The sequence below is a fragment of the Nestor notabilis genome, unplaced genomic scaffold (genome assembly GCF_000696875.1).
Source record: "Nestor notabilis isolate BGI_N333 unplaced genomic scaffold, ASM69687v1 scaffold2208, whole genome shotgun sequence".
NCBI classification, from domain to species: domain Eukaryota; kingdom Metazoa; phylum Chordata; class Aves; order Psittaciformes; family Psittacidae; genus Nestor; species Nestor notabilis.
Window position 1 is genome coordinate 27015 of NW_009938520.1, and position 23957 is coordinate 50971.

The following is a 23957-nucleotide window of genomic DNA, read 5'->3' on the forward strand; positions in this document are numbered from 1 at the left end:
TATTTTTGTATTTCTGCATAGTTTAATGGAATAGCATATTATTCATGTCTGCCACAGTAATTAAGTTATGGACATGTGAAATGGTCATAGTGATGTAAACATGGTTTACACTTGCTGGAACCTAGAGGAACAGTATCTCTTATTTCATGTTCAAATGAGATGCCACAATGAAGAGTGCTAAAATTCTATGAGTAATATTCATCAGAGGCTATATATAATTTGAGCCTGTGTCATGCATCGAGCATGCTTCACATGGTGGTTGGGTATACTAGAATGTGCTTGTAAATCGTGTCCCAAATGTGGTGTGAAAGCAGGTATATTTAAAATAAATGAGTAATTATGTACCGATTTAACACAGAGCTGCAAATGGTCAACAGGCTACTGTACATTGAGCTAATGTGCATATTGTGATTGCTATCTGTAGTTTTCTCTAACATGCTTCTTTTCTTTGCAGCAGTCCATTGTACCAGCCCACCCAATGGCTCCTCCTAGTCCCAGCACCACCAGCAGTAATAACAACAGTAGTAGCAACAGCAACTCAGGATGGGATCAATTAAGTAAAACAAACCTTTACATCAGAGCACTGCCTCCAAACACCACTGATCAGGACCTGGTAAAATTATGCCAACCGTAAGTACTAAAGTTTATGAAGTGGAATTGGAATGAGTGTTTGGATTATGGGGGAAGAAAATCAGATTTGTAAATAAAAATCCTCATACTATAGTACGATGGCAAGTTTCAACTTCCTTGTCAATCAGAAGGAAAAGAATGTGTTCGTCACTGTGGAGAAGCAAAGAAAGTTAAATATAGTGGTGAACAGAAGCAACCCATTGGTTTAATAAAACTATAATCACCCATACTGCTGCCTGATGGTGTTGAAATCACAGATAAATGAAAATTAACACCTGAATGTGAAACATGCTATCAAGAACCTGCAGCAGAGGGTCTCCTCTGTTCACTGCTAAGATAATCTGCTGATACAAACTCCTCAAGTAATTGTTCTCCATCACTGTATGTTACAGTGTGCATCTGCATGCTTATCTTAGTTTCAGACCAATTTGTTGGCTGTACATTACTGCATAATTATGTTTATGGTTAGAAATGGTTGATCTGGGTTATAATCCTTTCTCGTGGCTGGAGTTGTGAGTAGACTTGGCTTAACAGAGGGTTTTCAGGCAATGTTGTTAACATGAGATTTTTCTTGTTTGTGAGGTTTTTGGTTTTGTTTTATTAATTTTTACAGCAGCACATGCCTTTTAGTTACTTTAAAATGTGGGTCAGAAATCAAGAGACTTGCAGTTACATTGTTTATACACTGTTTAAAATCACCTTAAATATTTTACTGAATTCTTAAAATCTTCAGTACTTCCACAATTCACAGTTCACTTTCTGGGTTATTTTGGAATCAAGAATACTTAGCTAAATTTTCAATACTACCTGTAAGTAAACACCTGTCGTGGTTTAAGCCCAGCCGGCAACTTGGAACCACGCAGCCGCTCGCTCACTCCCCCCCCTTTTTCTTCCTCCCCCCGCTCCCGGAGGGATGGGGAGGAGAATTGGAGGAATGTAACTCCCACGAGTTGAGATAACAGCTCTCCAGTAACTAAGGTATAATACAAACCACTACTGCTACCAATAATAATGATAAGAGGAATAACAAGGGAAAAGGACACAACCGCTCACCACCCGCCGACCGATACCCAGCCCGACCCGAGCAGCGATCTGGGCCTTCCGGGTAACTCCCCCCAGTTTCTATACTGGGCATGACGTGCTGTGGTATGGAATACCCCTTTGGCCAGTTTGGGTCAGGTGTCCTGTCTCTGCTTCCTCCTGGCTTCCCCTCCTCTCTGGCAAAGCATGAGACTGAGAAAGTCCTTGGTCAGAGTAAACATTACTTAGCAACAACTAAAAACATCGGTGTTATCAGCATTGTTCCCAGACTGAAAGTCAAAAACACAGCACTGCACCAGCTACTAAGAAGGCGAAAAAATGACTGCTGTAGCTGAACCCAGGACAACACCCTATGTGTCTTGAATGAATAGTGAATCATTAAGATTTGTATGTAACACTGCTGTCTGAGATTTCTCAAAGTAATTTAGTGTTCAATTTAGTGTGTCAGTAACTAGGACTATACAAAAATACATGCCGAAGACCACAATGCAAGTTAGTAAAATAGCTAAGGAAAACCTGTAAGTCTTGAATCTCAGCTTAGATGAAGTGACTTTGTTTTTGAATGTTGCAAAACAACCTCATATGTAATTTATAGAGAAAATTCCTCCCCCCCCCCCTTTTTAAACAAAACTTGGATTTTCAGAATACTAGGCACATATCAGTCATCTAAGTAATGTAATAAAAACAACTTGCTCTCAGGTCTTTAAAGAAAAAAATTTTCCATTTGGTCATTTTCCCAGGAGCAAATGAAACCCATGTGTTTTACAGAGAAGAGGACAGATTATCAATCTGAAAAGATTCATTAATAAATTAAACACTTTTACAGCTTCCTCAGTGAGCTCTTCACTTGCATTTTAGTGGCAAACGCATGTTTTACAGAAGTGGATTTTTCCATCCCATTTTTGTTTTTCAAGCTGATGAAGAAACTTTGGCCTGTGTACTCATGTTACGCTAGGACAGAGTTGTGAGGTTATTTTGCACTGGAGCCGCCCAGTAACTACTATTTGTGCAGTGGTTACTATAGCTTCTTAATCTCTTTCTGAAGACATTTTGGTTTGCACAGTCTTAGAGGTTATTGATGCATGTATGTTCTAGAAAAAGTATGTTTGATACTTTGCTGTAACTGGTCCTTTTCCTCTTGGATAGCCACACATCCCGATTTTTTTGTTGATGTTCAATATATAGTTGTAGTTGGACAGCATGAATTTTGCAAGTAAATGCAAGAACCGCAGCCATGGAGTTATTAAATCAGTTCTGATGTGAATTTACAGACTTGGAAGGCTGTGGCATTTCTTCCTGTGAGATATTTCTCTCCTAAATGTCTTACTTGGGAGGAAAGGAGGCCCTGTCTCAAAGTTCTCCATTTCCTCTGAGGAGCCAAGTGAGATGTCCAGAAATTTTAGCCTTGGAACATCTTTCAAAAGTCTGGGCAATCTATTAAGAGCCTTTAGGCTTCTTTTCCAGCATAGGCCTTTAGCAACTAACTTGATGCTGCAGTAATGTAGAAATGACAACACACTCTCCTTGTTCACAGAAGGTCAGTAATCCACTTTTATAAACTATGGAAAGTTTCAGATGCAAAATGTTTCCTTCCTACAAATCTGCCTAAACTTCTAAGACATAGAGGATAAGATATTCTTGAAAGTGAACCTGCTACATTCATTGTTGAAGCTGAGACAACACAAAATAAGTGGAGAATAAAATCTTGGACACATAGAACTCAGTGTAGAAACTGCTGTTTACTCCAAATCTGGAATATTTTCATTAGCTCTGTCCAAATGCCCAAGACTTTACTGGGAGGCCTTAGAGTACTTTTAGCTCCTTTTACCCATATGGAGTGGATCTTTCTATCCTAAGAAGGTATCCACTGGAGTGCTTGATGCTAAGAATGGGTAGGAAGACTGCTGTACATACTGTAGAGATTATCTTGCTAGCTGGCAATAACCAGTTTTCAGTGGATGTACAGAAAAAGGTTACTGGCTTTTGTTTTACATCTTTTGGCTGTTGTCAGACAAGGCAGAAAACCACCCGTGGGTTCAGGAAATAATTAAAAAACACCATTGTCACTACAAATGCCAGAAACATCCCATCTCTTCAGATTTTCCCTCTGATCGTTGTGGACTTGTATCATATATGCTGTACTGGAAAGTTATTTTCAGTGATGGCTATTATAAAGAAATACTGCTTTCAATATAATCATCAGAATACAAGGTAGAATTATCCACAGAGTTCTTGTGTGGAGGCCTGGTTATACAGTGGCTTCGATTTGCTTAGTCAGTGTGTTTCCTTTAACTCATGCTCACGACAGCTAGTCATGCTAATTTTGGCCTTGTTTTTATTTTGAGTAATTATTTTTGGTGAATCACTAGAGAAACCTCTTATCAAATTATAGACGTGTTGGGCTTGCTTTCCTTTTACGGCACAGCTGTGCAGTATTTATGAACACAGTTAGCAAATGTTCACCAGTTTAGTGGAAAAGTACTTTCCTGGCAAGAGCACAATTTGCCAGTGTGCGTCTCTACGGATCTGCTCTCCACCTTCATCTGCTTAGTTGTTTCTAGTTTTTCTATTAGATGAAGCTTTCTCCCCTTTTCCAAGATGAAAGGGTGTATTATAATTTTGTTGTGAAGGCTTACCTGGGAGTACAGCTATTTTCTGACAGTACTATTGGCTTTTGTGTGGGAAATGAAGCTGCCGCATTTTTGAATAGTTCATTCAAACACGAGCCTGCTACTCCAGTTTTGTGTTGCGAAAGCAAAATTCTTCGTATCGGTTGTGCCAGAGGCAGAAGTGTTGGGAAGAATAAGGTAGGTATTATGTTTGTCACATAATAAAGATGTCGGAACAGCCAACCCAAAATGAGCGTTGGGGGGACACCACTCTGAGTCATTCGTGGGCATAAGAGCTTTTCATCAGGTATGTAAGGGTAGGCAAAGCAGTTGATGCAATGTCCTGCTGATACTATCTTTTCTGTGGGAGGCTGGGCAGGAGTGATCAGCTAAATTGAAGGACAAGAGCAGAGGAAAGAAGAAATTAGAGTTAAGAGCCGATGAGCATGGTTTGGGGAAGCCTGCAAGAAGTTGCCTGACTGCTGTGCAGTTTCGTTTCCCAAACCACATAGTGCTATTGCATGAGATCTGTACCGAGCAAACCTCGGTCATGAAGAGCTGGTTTTACAGGGTTGGAGGAACAGTTGTGGCTGCAGCCATGCCTAATTTTACTCCCTTCCCCTGGCGTGGCTATCGGTACTTTCTTGATGTGCCCCCTTCAGCTGTGGCATTGGATTTATGAATACGTTATTTAGGCTTTAATGCTACTTTCTTATTTCGTGGCTGTTACAGTAATTTTTTGTAGCTTATTTAGTATCTGGATCTGAAGAGGCAAGATTAAATCCATGCCAGCTATTCACTGAAATTGTTGAGATTGCTTACGTGATTAGGGACTTACGTGATTAGGGACTTACATGATTGGGTCTTGGAAGATTCAGCCAGGAGTTTGTAACTTGTTTTGACATGTTTTCTAGGCTCTTTCCAGACTCTCACTTAGTGCTGTGTTTTGCTGCAGATGACCTTTATGCCCAAGCCACACAGTTCCAAAGCACTGTGCTTTCCACTGTCTTGCTATGATTTACTTGCTAGCCTGCAGCATGGCATCTCTGTAATGCTGAATTTATTCAGAGGCCTCCTTTTGTGCCATTTACATTGTTAAATGAGGATGATGCAGCAGACCCTTCATTGTTTTGACAATCCCTGGTCCCAGGGTGAGATTTCAAGCTTTGAGGCTTAACCCAGGTCTCCCCCATTCAGTTCAGCGTAAATCATCATGCCCGCCCACCCTTTGGTGTGCTCTTTTCCAGGCTGTTTGCTTGTACTTTCTTTGCTGCTTATACCAAGCTGTTTGTAGTCTCTATGATATTTTTGAAATCTGTTCTTGCTCTGGACAGTTTCACTTTGGCCTTCCCCCTTAGGTTATTCCTTTATGGTTATAATGCTGTTTTTCTAAAGGATTGCAATTAGGAAAGCAACTGCCTTAAGGTATCAAATTATGTAATTAGAGTGACAGACCATTGTTCTGTACCAGGATGGTCAGAACACAACAGAACCTTGCAGTGACTGCCTTTGCTTATATGCATTAGGAAATCATGTATCTTGTTGGGAGAGTATTTTAAGGATTCCTTCCTAAATATTCAGCATTACAAAATGAATGGTGGGCTAATGCTAATTTCAGAACACTTGAGCCAGATGTGCTATACAGCTTTGTTTCCACAGCATGGGAAGTTTTATTTTTTTTATAGTTGCATACTCTAATGTTTCCCTGTTTCATGGCAAGAGCACCCAGAAGTTGTTTCAATTCCCTGCTCTTAATAAAACACATTTTCATTAAGTCATGTGACATCTATCAGCGTATTAATGTTTCCATGTTCTTTTCTTGCTGTGTAATTGTGACCTATGCCTGTGCTGCCATTTCCCATCTCCTTCAGACACACTCAGGACTGAGAAGTGGTGAACTGGAGCTCAAATATTTACTGTAGTGGGAAGCTGTCATCTTCTGAAGTCAGTTAAGAGCAAGAAATCTGCTAATTTTACTCAGCATCTCATTAGAAAAAAAAACATGTCTGGACTTCAGGAAGTACTCTGATTGTCTTTTGCATTTAACTCTGGGAGAATGGTTTGGGTAGGTCACTGCTACTTAGTTCAGTCTAAGGAAACATCTGTAGTACATGAATACAACACATTTAGATAAATGGTGTAGGTAAGGGAAAGTGGAATGGAAAATTTCAAACCTAACTTCTCCAATTTTTAAAAAATATTTTCTGTTAAATCCTTTCTCCTTTATTCTCCATTTTCCTTGCATTTTTCTTTCATGGTTTGTCAGCTGCAGTGAAATATTGCATTCATAATTATGTGGAATATGATTTCGTGTCATATAATTAAGTGTGATACATCAGTGTCTCTGAAACTGTTCCCTTTGAGATCAGTATTAATAGTTATTATATATTGAGCAAGAGCCTATCTATTGTGCTTACTTCTTTGGTCCTCTATGAATTAATTCTTTTAGAGGTTTAGGTATGCATTTAAAAAAATAGCATTGTTGCCTGCATCTCTGAATAAATAACACCAGGTTTACAGAACATCCTTTAATTGTAGGAGGAGGTAGATTCTTTAGCAATTGAGCAATATGTCATTTGTAATGTTCAGCTCTATATTGTATGAGACCAACATCATCCTTTTCTTCATTCTTTAAGGACTGTGGCATGGTTTGGGTTTTTTTTATAATCCAGCGTGGTTTGTAAGATGGCTCTGCTAGCTTCTGTCTTAGCTGATTATCTTTGAAGAGGTTACTGTCAAAATTAACTATCTCATTTCTTCTCTACAGAGAAGAAATAGTATTTGGTTTTGTATGTCCCTTTTGACAGATGCATTGGAGAGATGTAGGCCTGACATGGAGATTGGAATGGTCCTTTTTGTTAGGGCTTGATTTCCACAGTCAGTTTTGAGGCATTTGCGCGGTATGCCATGGGAATTGCGATTGGCCTTGAGACATGATGTTTGGTTTAAATAGTCATTTCCTTTATTTTTTTAGTAACTGCTTTCAGCAGTCATGTTATGAAGTGTCAAGCCTGGCATTGTGTGAAGGAAGACTATCTTCCCCTCAATATTTGCACTTTAATTAGACAGAAATAAAATTCAGACAGCTTTACATCCAAGATCGAATGAAATCCACACTGAAATCCTCTCTGAGGAGTTCCAGAGTGTTGTGGGGTTTTGTGTTTTTTTTTTTTGTTTTGGGGATTTTTTTTTTGGGGGGGGGAGGGCGGGGGTGTGTTTGCTGGTTTCTTTTGGTCAGGTTTTTTTTTTTTTTTAGTTTTTTTTTTTTGTTTGTTTTTTTTTCTTTTGTACATTTTACGAATGATTGCACTCAGGAATAAATTCACAAAAGTACTATGTTGCAATGTTTTGTATTACAGTTCTTGGCTTGATGTGTTTGGTGTTTGTTTTTGGTCAGGTTTTTTTTTTTTTTTTTTTTTAGGTTTTTTTTTTGTTTGTTTTTTTTTCTTTTGTTTTTTTTTAGCAATAATGCATTCTTGTACAATGTCATTAGGTACCCGTATGTATTTTGGGGAAAATTTTAATTGATTGAGACGAAAGTAAAAAAAGTTGTTTTCTAAAGTCCTATTTTCTGGATATAGACAGTCTCTTGAGATGTCTTGACTTTAAAACAAATGCAATTTTAATTTTCTCTTTTCGTTTTGTGATTAAGCAAAGATTGAAGTTTTTCAAACTCAGTATTTCATTTAGCCTGACAGTAATCAGCAGTTCCCTCTCAGCATACCCTGTTAAAAACTAGCAATCTGAATATAAAGTCACTGAGGAACTCTGTGTCTGCACTGCGGTCCCAGATGCTGCAGGGACCCAGCTATTGCACAACCTCCATCTCCCCCAGGAGATGAGAGTTTTGTTGCAGTGTGGGGCCAGAGGAGAGGTGATCCCATGGAATTTCCTTTAGGAAGTGGGGGCGAGGGAGGAGAAGAGAGTGGAAGGAATGTTTCAGCTGCAGCTGCTTGTAAAAGAAGCACTAGGAAAACAGATTGGTAAAAGTTACCGCCATTGAAGCTCTTTTGTTGGAAAACAAAAAGTTGATTTGGTAGTGTGGGGCCTGTAAAATCTGTGTGTTTGCAAATCTGCAGGTATTTGCTGTACGGAGATGCAATCCTTGTTCAGTATCACAGAGCCGCAGGAGAGAAATGTCCTGTGGCAGCTGGTGGAATGCCTTTGATGAGGCTACTCGTCCCCAGCTTCCCCAATGGCAGGGGCCTGACTCAGATGGAAGGTGATAGCAGTGCAATTATTCGTTGAATAACCAGTAATTCAAGAACATTTTGAAGGGGGTTGTTGGATTTTAGTGGACTACTGAAAATGTTAACAAGTACTGATCAGGCTTTTTAGTGCGTTCCATGGTGCCAAAACCTGTCCCTCCTATTAGAAACTGCATAGGCAGGCATCTCGGAAACTAATTCAGATTGAATCAGTTTAGAGCCCAAGCTGATTTCTGTCCCAGCATGCTTACATTAAGCTTGCCCTTTTTCTCAGGTTACCATTCAGTGTAGGAAGCAGGATCAGTTCTTGCAAGCACAGTCTTATATCTAATGTCTAGTATCTCATGTGGTTTCACATAACTCGTAGAAATCTCGTGAAGTCTTAACTTTATTTGCTTAAGGTTAGGTCTCCTTAGCTCTGATTTCTATAATGTTAACTCCTTGAAACAAAAAAATGACCCATCTGATGTTAGCACAGAAGACCTTTCAACCTTTTTTCCCCATGTTGTTGCCAGGCTGCATTTAGGATTGAGAAACTAACACCCCCAAATTGTGTGCAACCCAGATAATGAATATATTTTACCTGCAGAGTGAAAGCAGTAGTAAATACAGGTAAACAATTCAGACCTTGCTACCTCCAGTGAAACTTGTAACTGAGGCAATAGGGAGAAAAAAATAGTATTTTCCTTAAAAAACCTCCTTTAAAAATGTTAAACCTTGGTTCTTAATTGTTTTCCCACAACTGGCTAAAATTCTACTCTCTTTTGACATTCAGAAAATATCTGCTGCCTCAGTTTAGTTTGAGCAGTGCCTTACTCGGGACTCAGACCAACCCCGTAGAAAATTAAGTTACTAAAAGGCTGCTGAGAGAAGAGTTAACGTTTTTGTCATTTAAGTATCTTAATTTTTGCAGGTAGATGTGCAGTACCTGGGGCAAAAAATAAAATTTGAATGTTGATAATGTTGATACATGAACACAGAGCAAAAAACACCAATAAAACCACACGCACACACACACGCGCAAAAGACTTTGATTTGGGGTCTGTTTTAACTCTTACTAGTACAAATATCCCACTTGAAATAACCCGTGTGACTTGAGTTAATCATTAACAAAATCAGTTTGGGTGGAAGAAATATGTCCTGATTTGTACTCCTAATTCCCTTTCCATTTCAATTCTTCTCATACTTACTTTAATTTCTTATTTTCCCAGAAGAGGAGAAAGTTGTAATCTGTAGTTTTTCTGCCTCAAGAGAAATACACCAAGATAAATATTGTGTGTAACTTTGCTTTTGGGTAGCAATAATTACATTTAATGAATTGATCATTTTGGCTCTCTTAATTGAACTATATTAGCTCAAAATGTGTTTTTTCTTTTTAAGTGTTTGTTAGTTTTACCTCTGCAGATGTGTAATTTTACATACTATCTTTAAAAGACAAGAGTATGGATTATTATTTTTGCCTAGGAGAACATTGTGGACTTAGGCCTTTCACATTATCAATCTTTCAAATCCTAGTGATGCTTTTTGGCCTAGATATAGTCACTAATAAGCTTTCACAAGTCTACCAAAATATTAGCAATTATTCTGGCATTAATAATGACTTTAATGTCTGAGTGAATGCAGTAGTGAAATAAGTTAATAGAAGATCTAAAACCAGAAGGAAAAAGGAAACCTGCTTCATGCAGAGTAATACAGATTACTGGAGGAATCTCAACTCTTTTGTATGCAAACCCTAAATGTTAGAAATAAAATTACCTAAACACCTGAAATGGAGACAAACTACTCGTTTCCAGCTTGAAGAATCACTCTGCTGAAAGGGTAACTGAAGAGCTTTTGGAGCCCGCAGACCAGCAGAGGTTTGCAGTTCAGGACTGTATTTTATTTAGCGTGTATTTAAAATCACCAAGGAAATGGTGTGTTAAAAAAACCCAACTGGTTTCAAACAGAAATGTGTACCTATGCCCCGAAGACAGTGGCAAGCTTGACTGCTGTTTGTTTGCAGTGTGTTTGCAAAGGCCTGATCCTAGGAAGCAGGGAGCACCTGCAAGACCCCACCACTCCTATGGCTAGTATTAGGGTTTAAAACCACTTAGCACTCCATAGCATGGATTTAGGATTTGTTTGACAGTGAAGGCTGAGCTTTTCAGCTATGTAATTACACAGTGCCAGATAAACTCCATGGTTCTTTCCTTTGGTGTTGGTTTTTGTTTGTTTGTTTTTAATTCTTTTCAGTCTGTAGCTGTGCAGTAATACCCCAAGGCAGAAATCTCCCCTAGTTAAGTCAGAATGCCCTGGCTGAGTCCTGGAGAAGCCATTTAGCAGAGAGGAGAGACTTTCCACGCAAGGTATGAGGTTATCATCATGGTGGGGGTATCCAGTGGAGCTGGTAGCAGTATGAATTTTCTTCCCTGTGCTGCTGTTTGTAGTACTGTGATCTGAAACGGAGTGTTTGTAAATACTTGCTTTTTTTTTTCCTCTAGAGAGCCTGTATTAAACCCCCTGCATTTCCCACACTTGAAGCTACTTGCTTTGATTGTGTGGTAGGCTTTGTCTTAACTTTATTGTCAAAGCTTTCTCATTTGTTGCCAAAAGTCTATTTGCTATATTTTGAAGATGTCAAGTACTGGAGGGAAAGTGTTGTTCCACATTCCTTTTTCTCAGTGACAGTTTACAGGGCTTCCATGTGGCAGTACAGAGGAACAGTACTAGGCATGAAAGACCCTTAGGCATGATGGCTGCTGAAAAAAGTCCATCCTCATACCCAGGTCTCAGCATGAATTTACTTTTTATTATGTAAATTAGGATCAATTCTTTTTGAACATCTTCCAAATATTCAGAGCTATGACTTTATAAAAACATACAGTAATCTATCCCAGTCTTCTGTTCTTCCCTGGCGAATTGCACATTACTTTGTTCCGTGAGAAATTCTGAAGTTTTTTCCACCCATTTTATTAATTGCTTATTCAGTTAAATATTTGTTAATTTTGTTTCAAGTCTAGGACTCTAGCTCTGAATTATGCTTTGCAAATGTCATTAAATATTTTGAAAAGAGTGGCCTTCTCAGGAAGAGGGAACAGACCTGACTGTCACTAATCAACTGTTTCCCATCTAACACTTGAACTGAGATTGAAGTAGCCTACAGAGCATGGGCTCATTGTTTCGGGCATCTGAATTTAGTAGAATTGATAAGGTGCCAAAAGTAGGTGGGTTTCAGTAGAACACAGAAAGGCCCAAGTTGTTAAGATGTTCTTTAGTAGATAGGGTAATAAAAGTTTTTGAGTCTGACTCCTTTTAGAAAACCAGGAAGAACTGAAATTTTTTCCTTATCAGTTTCCATTTAACCAGTAAATTGCACTTGAAGCAATGACCTGAAGCAGACCCTGTATTGGTTTAAATCAGTATGGAACATGGAACTTCTGCTTCATTTATGGTGACTCTTACAGTCTTTTCTGTTAAAGATTTTGCCCTTTTAATTGTTACTCAAAATTCAGTGATCAAGTGGTGCTGTATTCTGAAGATAAAGCCCTCACCTGAACTCAGTTGGGTTTGAACTCATCATTTAATCGGAGGGTGTTAGGGATTTGAACTGCTTCATGGTTGTATCTGAAAGGTGAGATGCACCAAGACTTTCAAAGGTAACCGGTTACAGACGGAGCATCCTAGTGATATTTATATGGTGAATATGGGTTTAGGGAACATTGTTACTTTCTTTATCTTACGGGATAAAAAATTAGATAATTTAATTGGAAACAGAGCAGAATATCTCTGAATACATAGCTGTAAAGCCAGAAGCTCAATTCTTTATATAATTAGCTTGCTGTCTTCTTTGTAATATACTAAGAAAAACCCTTCCGAAAACAAAATTCACTGCTGTTTATATTATCACAGCAGAACTAGTTAAATTTTTGTTATGAAAAAGGTGAAATTAGTTTCCATTTCTGTAGATGAAAATTAGGAGTTGTTGTGATAGAAGACATTTTAGCTTTGCTGCTCTCTTTGTGGTGGTTCGAGTGTCCTTACCTTAAGGGAAGAGAAGGGAGGCAGCTTGGAAATGCAGAGGAAAGAGTAAATTTTTGTAATTGTATGTTGTAGTCAGGAAGGAATATTTCTGAGGGCAGTGTTGTCTTCTGCTCATTAGTGTCCTTTCCCAACTTCTTTGTTCAGTGGGACAGAATTTGCAGAAATTTGAATTGTTCTTCAGGGATTTAACTGGATTTGCGTTTGGAACTAGGTTACTGGTGTTCTGCCTTCTCCAGGATCTTACAGTTGTCTTCTCATGCTTGTGCCAAAGATATTTTACAAATCTTTTGAGTTCAGCTTCTGCAACGGTGGGAGAAATGAGGCTTTCTCTCAAGTTGCTTTCCTCTAGTGGTAGAGGTCAGCATTTGGCTGTGACAGCTCTCCTTTATTTTTTTGGCAGGCAGCTCTCTGACATTCTTGTTGCTGAGATCATCCCCACTAGGGTTTTCAGAAGAACATCTGACTGGGGCTCAGATTCTTTACCTTCTGCTGTTCTGATCTAGTATGCTGTAGGAAAGGTCTCAGTCCTTTACCATTAATAATTAATTTGCTTCTACATACCTTTTGTTGACTCGAAGATCTGTGAAAGTTTCTTCCTTTCACCATAATTTGGTTTCATGTTGAGGGTGTGGATTCTTTTAATCCCAAGGATAATTTAAGAGAAAAAAAGTATCATTAAATTACTGCAGTCTGAGTCATACTTGGTCTGTGAGTTTAGTTCCTTGGCCTTCCCACACAGCATTTCCGATACGCAGTGAGCTGAGGGTGTGCAGGAGACTGTAGGGTGACCTAGATACTGTTTAACTCTTTACTAATGAGTGGCTCTCTGAGATTGAATACGGCCATTCCCTCTTTTGATTCTCACTCAGTCTTTTTCTGTCTCATAGCTGTATCCATCACATTTTGCTGCTTCTGAGTGGTTTTCATAAAAATGTTTTAAGATTCCTATTTGGATTGGTTTAAACATCTTGTTTAGATAAATCAATTAGAAAAATTAGTAAATGAAGTGTTTTAAAATATGAAGTGTAGGCGTTGAGATTCATACCTAAGTAAGAGTTACAGCTTCTTTCATATGGTACTTTATCATTTCTAAGAGAAAAGTTAGTTCTGTTGCCCTCTTGCAGGCAAAGAAATGGTCATCTCAGGCTCTTGATAATAAAAAATGTCTGTAAAGCCCAGAAACGCTGTGACTATGTCATACAAGCTCCCTTGTCGGCACGTGTTGTTGAATTTGTTCAAGAAAGACTGTGATAACTAACTTTACTGACTTTGGGTTTACCTGTCAGATTTGCTGTCATGCAGTGGTTGGTTATTTTTTCTTGGCTGTGTATGAGATTGTGTTTTTTGAGTAGTCCCTCCTACTGCTGCTGATGCTGTCAGTTTGTGGAACCACCACAGCTGTTCCTTTTAAGAGTCTTTGAATCTATGTCTCTGTTTAATGTAGATGCCATCTAAGCATGCAGTTGATACAGCCAACTGGAGGATCCTAATTTTCTTTCAGCCCAGTTGACCCAGTCTTGACTCACTCCTTTGCACAGCTGCTCATGGGTTGAGTTTTCCCTGCTAGGCCAAGGATGAAGCTCCGCTGTCTGGGTTCTTTACTGTGAAGCCCATCGATCCAAGTGGTTCCTCAGGCATACCAGCCAAAGCCCAGTCTGAGACACTGGATTTATCCTTCCGTGGTGGCCCTTGATACAGTAATTGAACAGAAGTCACTGGAAAGGAGGGTCTGGGGAATCACGTTAGTTTCAGCCAGCTTGGGTAAGTTCTGTATGACAATCTGGTAATGCACTGCAGGTCTGCCTGCAGCTCAGGGCTCAGAGTAGGCAGTGGTTCTAGACGACTTCAGTTGTACTTGGCTAGCCACCTGTAGTGATGGGATAAAAACAGGTTAATGGTGTCTTTAAATAAAATGGTATATTTAAGCTACTGAAAGCAAATTTTCATATACGTATCTCTAATATTCTCTTTGTAAGACTGCAGAAATCAAATGCTGCCTCCTGCTTACTTCAATCAATATTCAAAAGACTGTCTTAAGCAGTGTGAAACTGAAGAAGTGTCACTGAATATGACCCTTACGCATCAGTCACAAAGGTTGCACTTCAGATTTTGTGTTAGCTTGTGATTGCTCATGTATCTAAAATTTGGCAACAGATGGAGAGTGTTTTTTTTAAAATGCATGACACTCCTCTGTCCCTATCTCAGCACTTAATACTGCTGCAGACATCTTTTCAACAGAGAGAGCCACGTGGTTCTAATCAATAATATGTGAGCTGATGTTTCTGCTCGGTAACATATAGCCACTTAAATGCCCTTCTGAAGTACTTTGACCCCTGGAGAGAACTACTTTAGTACAACCATTTTCCCTATTGAAAGGGAGATATTTACTATTCAGCACAGCTGGGACTTGAGACTAGAGAAGCAAATTCAAATAGGGATAAAATCTACATGCCATGTTATTAAGGGGGCAAGGCCTCTGGAAGGCGTAGCAATTATTTAGAATAATTTGTTCATTTAATGCTGTTCTAGTATGACTGACATTAAGTTATCAGAAATTAAAGGAGATCAGACGCAAGTACTAATTGTACAGTTTCTTCATTATGAGGTGTTAATTGCAGTATAGAATAGATATTGAAAGCAGGATGCTACTCTTGAGTATTTCATAAAAGAACCGCTGTTAAAATGCAGTTCATAAGAGACTGGACGTTATTTGAGTGTATTGAGTTTTTTGGTATTCAGGCAGAAGGGAGGCAGTCAGAACTTTCCAAAATGCGGAGTGAAATTAGTGCAAGATGCAGGTAAGAACAAATATGTATCTTGGTGTAGAAGATAGTTTATTCCAGCAGGCCAAGTCTTGGATTCATCCTGTTGCCCTTATGTTGTCTTAGTATTACAAAAACAGAAGGCAAATATTCAATATGCATTTTTAGAGTTATCAGTAACAGGCATTATTCCAGTGACCAAGCATCTTCCATACAAGATAAATGCAAGAAAAAGCATTGTGTGTTTGTGTATATATATAGGTGTGTATTTTTTAATATATGTGTATATATAACTTGCACAATATGTGAGGTTTTTTTGTAGTTCAGAGTTGACAGATGGGTCAGGGCTTAGGAAATCGGATGTGGCTTAAAGTGCCCATGTTCTTTGGCAGTCTCCAGTTCATGGTTTTCAAGACTTTGCCAGCATATTCCTGAGGGTGTTATTTGTTTAAACTGAGAGTAAAAGACTTGGTTAGCAGCCTTCACTAGGAGTGAAATTAATAGGCAAGAATAAATTAAAGAGTAATCTTCTTCAAGTATACGGGCTAGTGACATTAATAGGTGATCGTCTCATACTAGTTAGAATTGTAGTCAGAGTAACACCTCTTAATTTATACTGTTCTGAATAAAACAATGGAAAAAGGTATTGAGAGGTGTTGATAAATAACTTTATTTTCCCCTTGCCTTGTCCTTAATTCCCTCCTACAAGAAAAAGAAATATGCTTGGAAAAGCCAAAATAAAGGGCAATGCATCATATGCTGACAACTACTGCACTTGGCTTCCTTGGCTGGAGGAGAAGGAATAGAAAAATAAAAGATCTTCAGGTAGAAAGATTAGTTTATGCTCCCAAGCTGATCCGTACTGTTTAGCATGGGGAAGAGAAAGGAGTTATGAATAACAAGAACTGCTCTCATAAGTCTTCATAGTTTTATTCTTTTAAGCTGTTAGTATAGGCTCTGCAAAATTGGTGAGGCTGAGAGAGTCAAAGATTTATGGTTGGGTCCAGAAATATTTCCTTACTTTCAGATTAAAGCAGCTAGCACTTGGTAAATCAGTACATGCATGTCTGCAGACCTGCCATGAACTTGGCTTATAAATACATATTAGCATCCATCTGGTTTAATTTCTCATCTTCCCAAATCATTGTCTTGATTAGTGGTCATTTCTCAGTATGAGAAAAAGGGTAAAAGTAATTGCTAGACTGTAGAAAAAATATTCCAGAATTGCAATTTGAACCTGGTTGGAACTTTATTATCTTGCTTGCAAATGAATTATGCTTTTTTAAAAAACCCTGTATCTTTCATGGCTATGTGAAACTGTGGTCACATTTTTTATATTTTTTCTGGGAGCCACAGGAACTGTGATAATTTATTTTCAAAGACTATTGCTTCAGTTTTTGCTTCCAGTTGTGAGTAAAATGCAAATTCCTGTCCCCTTCCCCCCAGTGCTTTACTCTTAACCCAGGCATAATTTGTGTCCATTCTGTAGCATTAGGCTAAGAGAACAACAGGGTGAGACCATTTACCATTTGCTTTCTTAAAATAACATGGCTTTGTTCTTCCATCTTGCAGCTGTTAAGGGAACTGTAGCCCCTTCCCATATACCTGAATAGCCTTGTCAGTAGATGAGCAGGCAAATTCCTGCAGAAAATCTAGGTCCTCCTAGGTTTTCTTGTGTAAGAATGATAGTAGTACTAAGAAGTGGGTTAGCCAAGAATCCCAAATATCTTTTTAATTACCTCATTTTGTAAAATACAGATTCTTCAGAATTTGCTCTGCTGAACTGGATGCTGAACGATACAGATTAGAAAGCACAGCCTGCTTTGTGAGGCAGGAATTGAGAGGCAGATGTCTTGATTTTTTTTCTTTTTTTTTTTTTTTTCCTAATGTTGTAGCATTTACTGGTAACTTCTTGTGTGAAGATCTTGAAATATACTGTGGTAGTTGATTTATGATAATTATGAGATTTATTGTTTTGACTATCTGAATAACCGCATAAACTATTTTCCTATGAATGATCCTTGGTTCAGTGTCTTAGGGTAAACCTTTCTGTAATGCTTTCAATGTAAGAGTACTTCATAGAAATTTCAATATACTGTATTAAAGAAGAATAGTAGCAAATCAGTTTCTAAACCATTCAATCTAATTTATGCACATCACTTCATATTCCATGCAAATATAAAATAATTTTCTCAAAGAACAATGCTACATAATTTATTAAAAAAACATGGTATGGTCTTTCACTAATGTTGGTCATCAAACTCAACAGAAAGTTGGCAGGAAACAACACTTTTAATGTCAACCAGCATTTGTGTTCTTGCATACAGATGTTTGAAATGTAATTCTGTGTAGTTCACGCCTTTTAAAATACTTCACATGTGAGTTTTCAAATGGGTAAATAGAAAAATCTCCTAAAAGTGTGGGCAAAAATAAGTTATGAAGTGTGTACATAGCTCTGCTGAACTGTTGATTTCATAAACTTTAAAGATGATGATAAACAACTTCCTTTTCTGAAAGAACAGACACTTTGGTTAATGCAGTGCTGTGATTTTTATTTTCTTCTGCTGAGGAGAAAGCAAGCTATGGTTACTTAGGCAGTACTTGCACTTTAGAGTGTGTCAGAGGCAAATCCGTTTGTGTTTCTGATAGGTTATTTATCCTGCTTGACCTATAAACTGTAAAGTAACAAGGCTACTGAACTGAGAGATAGCCTAGCAGATGGTTCAGAGATTATGCTAAATCACCTCAGCTTGTCAGAAGTTAGGTTGGGTTACTGCAGGGGCAGTGGCTGCAAGAAACACTGAATTGGATGATTTTTCTCAGTTTGTTGCTTGAAATTCTTTTTTTCTTCGCAGCATGTGACGTCTTACGTCTTTACAGTTAAAACAGATACATAATCAACAAATCTAAGACCAGCATGTTAGTATCCTGGCTTTCGTAAGAATCATTAGGATGATGGGAATCTTTAGGTGTCTATGAACTATGAAAGATGATCTCCTGTGCAGTGCAAGAGGCTGGCTTTGCCACTTTTGCTGCTCTTCCTCCCTCTTTTTCCAGTGTTAAGTGTTTTAGTCTCCCATTATTTCAGTTCTACTGCTGTTGTGTTATTCTCAAAGTAGCGTCAGCTTAATTCTTCTCAATGCCCGCCAGGGAAGAACACAAGAGCCTTCCCCTCCATCTCCAAAAGCTCTCTGAGGGGAAAGCTTCATGGATTATTTCTTATTTCTTTCCTCTCCATGACTGAGTCATCATAGTACTGAAGAATAACTGCTTTTTTCACATGTTGCAACATTCTTAACCTTATAAAGTAGGACTAAATAAACATGCTGTTACTTTTTTGTTGTTGTTGTTGTTGATTTAAGATTGATAGAGAAAACACCTCTGCAGGCAGTTGTTAGAAATCTGCTTATTTGATACACAGTAGAAAGCCACATTAGGAATGATAGTTTAGTGTCAGCTGTAACATCTCTGAACTGTTTAAAGTACTCAGAGATACTAAAAAAAGACAGTTTTCCTCAGTTGTGCTCAATGAAAGGGCATTGTACATTTACTTGTGATCATGCTTTTAAGATACTCAATTTGTTGTGCAGAAAGGAGGGTACTAACTGAAAAACCTGTGCAAAATGTAAAAATAGCTGTAGGATGCTAGCAGGACTTTGTCCCCTTGACTTTCAGTCAGCTTTTAAGGAATGGATAGATATTATTCACACCTCTGCAAAGCAAGAGAAAGCAAACATTTCCTGATCGTAAAACCATTTTTTCCTTATCCCCACAACTCATCCTTGGTTAAACCAGGAAATAACTACTCTTAAGAAAACCAAAATAGGTAGCTGAAAAATAATCTCCAAGATCATCTTCCTGTGTATCAATTTACTATTTGGTACAGCTTTGAATTTCTGGTTCGTTTTAGGTAGAAGGAGTAGTTACATTTGTGTAGGCCCTGTCCACTATAAACCAAATACATATTCCTAAAATAATGCTTCTTATCTGTTAAAATAAATACTGTCCAAGAAACTGAGAAGGCATTTGTTCACACTTCAGCAAATTGTATGTGTTCATTATGCTAAGCATCTGCTCTTCTAAGGACAGATAACTGAAAAGATAATACATCAGATTTTTTTCTGGCTTTGGTACTTCTGATTACCTCTCTGTGAAATCTGGAATTGTAACCCACTGAGCCTGTCAAAAAGATCGTTTGTAGCAAAGTAATACCAGTTTGAACCTCTCCTATGAAGACAGGCTGAGAGTCTGGGGTCGTTCAGCCTGGAGAAGAGAAGGCTCCCGGGAGACCTAATAGCAGCCTTCCAATACATAAAGGGGGCCTACAAGAAATCTGGAGAGGAACTTTTTACAAGGGCGTATAGGGATAGGACAAGGGGGAATGGTTTTAAACTCTTAAGAGGGTAGATTTAGACTAGATACAAGGAAGTTCTTTACTGTGAGGGTATTGAGGCGCTGGCACAGGTTGCCTAGAGAAGTTGTGGATGTCTCATCCCTGAAGTGTATAAGGTCAGGTGGGACGGAGCTTTGAGCAACCTGGTCTAGTGGGAGGTGTCCCTGCCCATAGCAGGGGGGTTGGAACTAGATGGTCTTTAAAGTCCTTTCCAATCCAGACCACTCTATGATTCTGTGAACTGACCTGATGTTGGTAACTGTATCAGTAATGATGATGATACATGCTTTTATCCACTGATTCTTATTGAAAACACAAATATGCAAAACTTACATGAAGATATAGAGAGGTTGTGAAGAACGCTTTGTTGATCTTGTGAAGAATTTACAACCACATGTAAGACTATTGAGGTTATTGAATTATTGGTGAAGTAAGGATCTGAGGGGTTGGGTTTTTTTGGTTGTGGGGGGTATTTTGGTTTGGATTTTGGGGTTTTTTGGTTTTTTTTGGGGGGGGTTGTTTGGTTGGGGTTTTTTTTTGTTTGGTTTTTTGTGAGTGTTGTTTGTTTTTTAAAGTACACAGATGCTGACTCCTCAAAAATAGTTTTATACTAATGGAAAAAATGTAACTATTCATTTTGTGAAGACAATCAAAGAAGTATTGGCTTCCATAATACTAAATTGTAATCTATTTGGAGGTATTACTTATTCCCAATTAAAATAATAAAAAAAGACAATGAGAACGACTTGGATATTTTGAAAATACCATCTTTCTCTTTGAAGTGCCAGAGACTCAAAGGGACAATTAATAAGAAAGAAAGGAACTAGCTTTAAGTCAAAACCACATGACCATTTAACAGCATGTAATCAAAGCAGCACTTTAACTTCGCTTCAAAAGGAAGCTCTGTTTTGCACATAGTGATCCAATGCCTGAAACGGGGCATATCTGGCTGAGTTGGTTAACCCAGTTCTTCAACTTCTGAAGCTAGAAAAGGAGATTTTGCTGAACTGAACAAATCAGCCAAAAATTTGAAAACACAGCTCATACTCAGATACATCATGCTTACGCATTAGCTGTGCAAATAAGAAAAAAATGCAACTGCAACTTTTTATGTTATGTGTAATTATGCACTAAAAATGGTTGGTCCAGCTTTTGGTGGTAGGTACTCACAGTGTTCTGGTAGCAAATCTTTAGGTCCATGATGGCCATAAAGCAACTGAGTGATTCCAGAAAGTTTCTCAAAGAACAGTGTGTGTCTTCCAACAACAGAAAACAAAATATGGACAAAATGTTCTCAGCAATGTCTCCTTCTACACTAGGGCATAGATGTGGTGAAGAAGAATTTAAAAATGGAAACCATATGGTTTGATTCTGTTCTCTAAACTCAGTAGTCTGCTGGATTGAATACATTTCTTTACCACATTTCTGTAGAAGAACATTTACATAATTAAATAGCAGGATTAGAGTAGGCTATCACAAGGACTAGCAGTATTTTATTGACAAATATTTTCTGAAATTCCCCTTATTGGAAAATGAAAAAGTTGATGCATGGAGGAACAAAAACTCCCTGTGTTTATCTAAGCTTAAAAGGGAAGAGGAGCTTAAGGTTCAGTACACCACTTTCCCAAGATGCAGCAGAGAAGGGGACGTATAAGAGCCAGATAAAACCTTTTGTACTGCTTAGAGAATGCTCTGAACTTGGTTTTTGGATCCAGCAGGAAAGATTGCTGGGGCTGATTATGTTCCCTTGGCTGTCCTGTTGGCTTAGAAATGGCCTGAACACTGGAAGAACAGTGAGGAATGAGAGCCAGCTGTACCAAGTCAGCTCTTGCTGACAACTCCCTTGACTCTTTTCTTCAGTTACAGGGGATTTTCTTTACTCCTTTTGCATCAGGTAGTATAGAGGAGCTGAGAACTGCAGCACAGATGAGGCCTTCCCATGGACTGCTCAGGTTTCTTCTCTTCAGGTCTCGCCTGAGATGAATGGGTTGGGCTTCTACATACTCTACAAGTGAGATAGGCTGTGGTGTGGGCTTGGCTGTTAAGACCATTAATTTCACATAAATGTTTTGAGTTGTACTGTTCAAAATAGAATACTCTGTGTTTGGGGAGGTGAGGATGCCATCTTAAAAGTTGGGCATGACATTTATTTAGCGTTATACTGAAGCATAATCCCTTTCAAGCAGGGATTTGCTGCATTCAGAACACATGCAAGGTGCCACTGAGAGTGTTGTACACTGAATAAGGCCATGTTTGACTAAGAAAGGTTTTTGTTGGTGGTGTTTTTTTGTTTTGTTTTTCTTTTGGTGTTTTTTATTTGTTTTTGTTTTGGTTTGGGTTTTTTTTAAAGCTGATCTATAGACAAAGTATTTGCTTTATCCATTTTGTTCTAGTTATTTACCCTAGGCTAAAGTGAGGTTTATTTTGATGTGGATCCATTCAGCAACTCCAGTGTATTTTAGTATTAACTGATCTGCTCTCCCATGTAACACTCCTTGCTAGATCTGCCTGTTCGTTGTGTTCTCTCTTGTCTTTGGGTCACCTGGTAAGAACATTTGCTCTCTACTGGAAGTTTTGTGTTCAGCCAGGTTCTCATTTTCTTTCACAATTGTAGTGAGTTCATGTACTCAGAGCCACTTACGTGTTATGAAATCCATGCCTGGTTTTACCACATGATTCTGGCTGTTAGGAGTAAAAAGTATTCCATGAAGGGTAGTGATAAGATGCTAAGATGTAAAAATTAATCTAGAATAAACATAGAAGATACGCAGCATTGTTTCTGCATAGCAGAAGAGTTCTGACAGCACCACAGTAATGCAAGGCTTATAACAGCAGGATCTCTAGGAATGCACTTTTTACAGCTGGACTGGACTTGGGCAAAGAACAAATGCTGTTCTTTTTCAACACCAAGTTCTGGATAGTTCAGGATGGAGGACCTGAGCAGCTCTAAAAGGCAGGAACTTCTCATGGTGGCGAAGATACCAACACATCCTTCTGGTGTCTTAGTTTCCAAGTCAGCATCAGGTAGAGAAACCCTTTGCAGCAGAAGCTGGAAGACAAATTGAAAGTACTGCAAAGGCAAGGACTGTGAGTGAGCTTGATGGTATGAGGTATATTAAGCTGTTGTGGACAAAGATTTCAACAATTCATTCCAGACAAGCCTCTCACTGCCTGTTCTTACTGTGCCTCCCCTAAGGCACACATAGATAAGTTCTTTCAACACTCAGAATAGCACTTGTGGCAGAGACTTCAAGCTACTTTATTCGCCATTCTTTGTCATGCTCATGATGGCATCTTACAACCCTCACATTTGCAAGTGTGTTCATTACACTAGCAGATGTACAAAGGGAGTAAAATAAACAGTGGTTCATTTTGATCCATGTAGTTTTCTAAGGACCCTTTTCTTTCAGTATCATGGAGGTTGCCAAAGTTAGGCTTCAGAGACATTTTAAATGTTTTATTTTAAAAATATAACAGCTATTTGTAACAAATCTGTCAGTGTGATTATTTGTACTGGGCTTGTCTGTGTTGCTGAACAATGTGATATTTAAAAAGTATAAGGTGATGCTTTGCTTCAAGTCTTTCACTTCAAAAGTATCTAAGACAAATGTATAGTGCTGTATTTTGACATTCACATTGCCTGGCAGTAGGTCTTTTTAGAGCAGCCAACTAAGTGGGGCTTAGCCTTTCATTTCTGCACAGAGCATATGTAATGGACAGTGGTAGACATTATCCTATTGAGTGACAGTACTGTGTATCTTCCTAACTTGGCTTTTGAATAAGTTTCTTCATCTGCTATACAAATGTACGTTTGTATTGGTGTTCTGTACTGTAATGATAGCTTGTACACTGGTACACAGACTTACTGAGCATAGCCCTTGTAATCACATAACCAATGCACTCTGGCAATTGTTCACCTGCCTCTTATCCTCTATTCCTTAATACCTTAGTTGACACTGATACAAGTGTCTATGGAAAAGAGATGCAAAGCTGAAAACATCTTTCCATCGCGAAAGATAATTCAGACTAAAGAGAGAATATGTTAATAGCACTCAAGGAAAACAAAACAGAAACGAGAAAAACACCCACCCAACCAAATAAAATACACCCTCTACCCCCCACCCCAAAGAAGGAACTCTCTATTACTGCTGAGAGTTTATTTGATGGTATTTTGGGGAGAAAAATAACCTAGTTAGTAAGGAATACCTAGTTGCTTGTCACCAGCCAGATTAGCAGTTATTCCTCAAGATTAGCACTTAATCTAAAAAAAAGCTTTTTTTTTTTTTTTTTTTTT

The 23957-nt window shown here is 38.4% G+C and overlaps 1 protein-coding gene across 2 annotated transcripts in view; it reads left to right on the plus strand.

Annotated features, from left to right (window-relative positions):
• Positions 1–460: 460 nt before the first annotated feature.
• The window catches only part of RBMS1 (RNA binding motif, single stranded interacting protein 1), a 65489-nt gene continuing 41992 nt past the window's right edge, over positions 461–23957 (plus strand). For both annotated transcript variants that reach the window (XM_010019338.1, XM_010019339.1), the window contains exon 1: positions 461–630. In XM_010019338.1, the coding sequence (XP_010017640.1) occupies positions 479–630 (152 nt within the window). In that variant the 5' untranslated portion in view covers positions 461–478. The remainder of the gene's footprint in view (positions 631–23957) is intronic.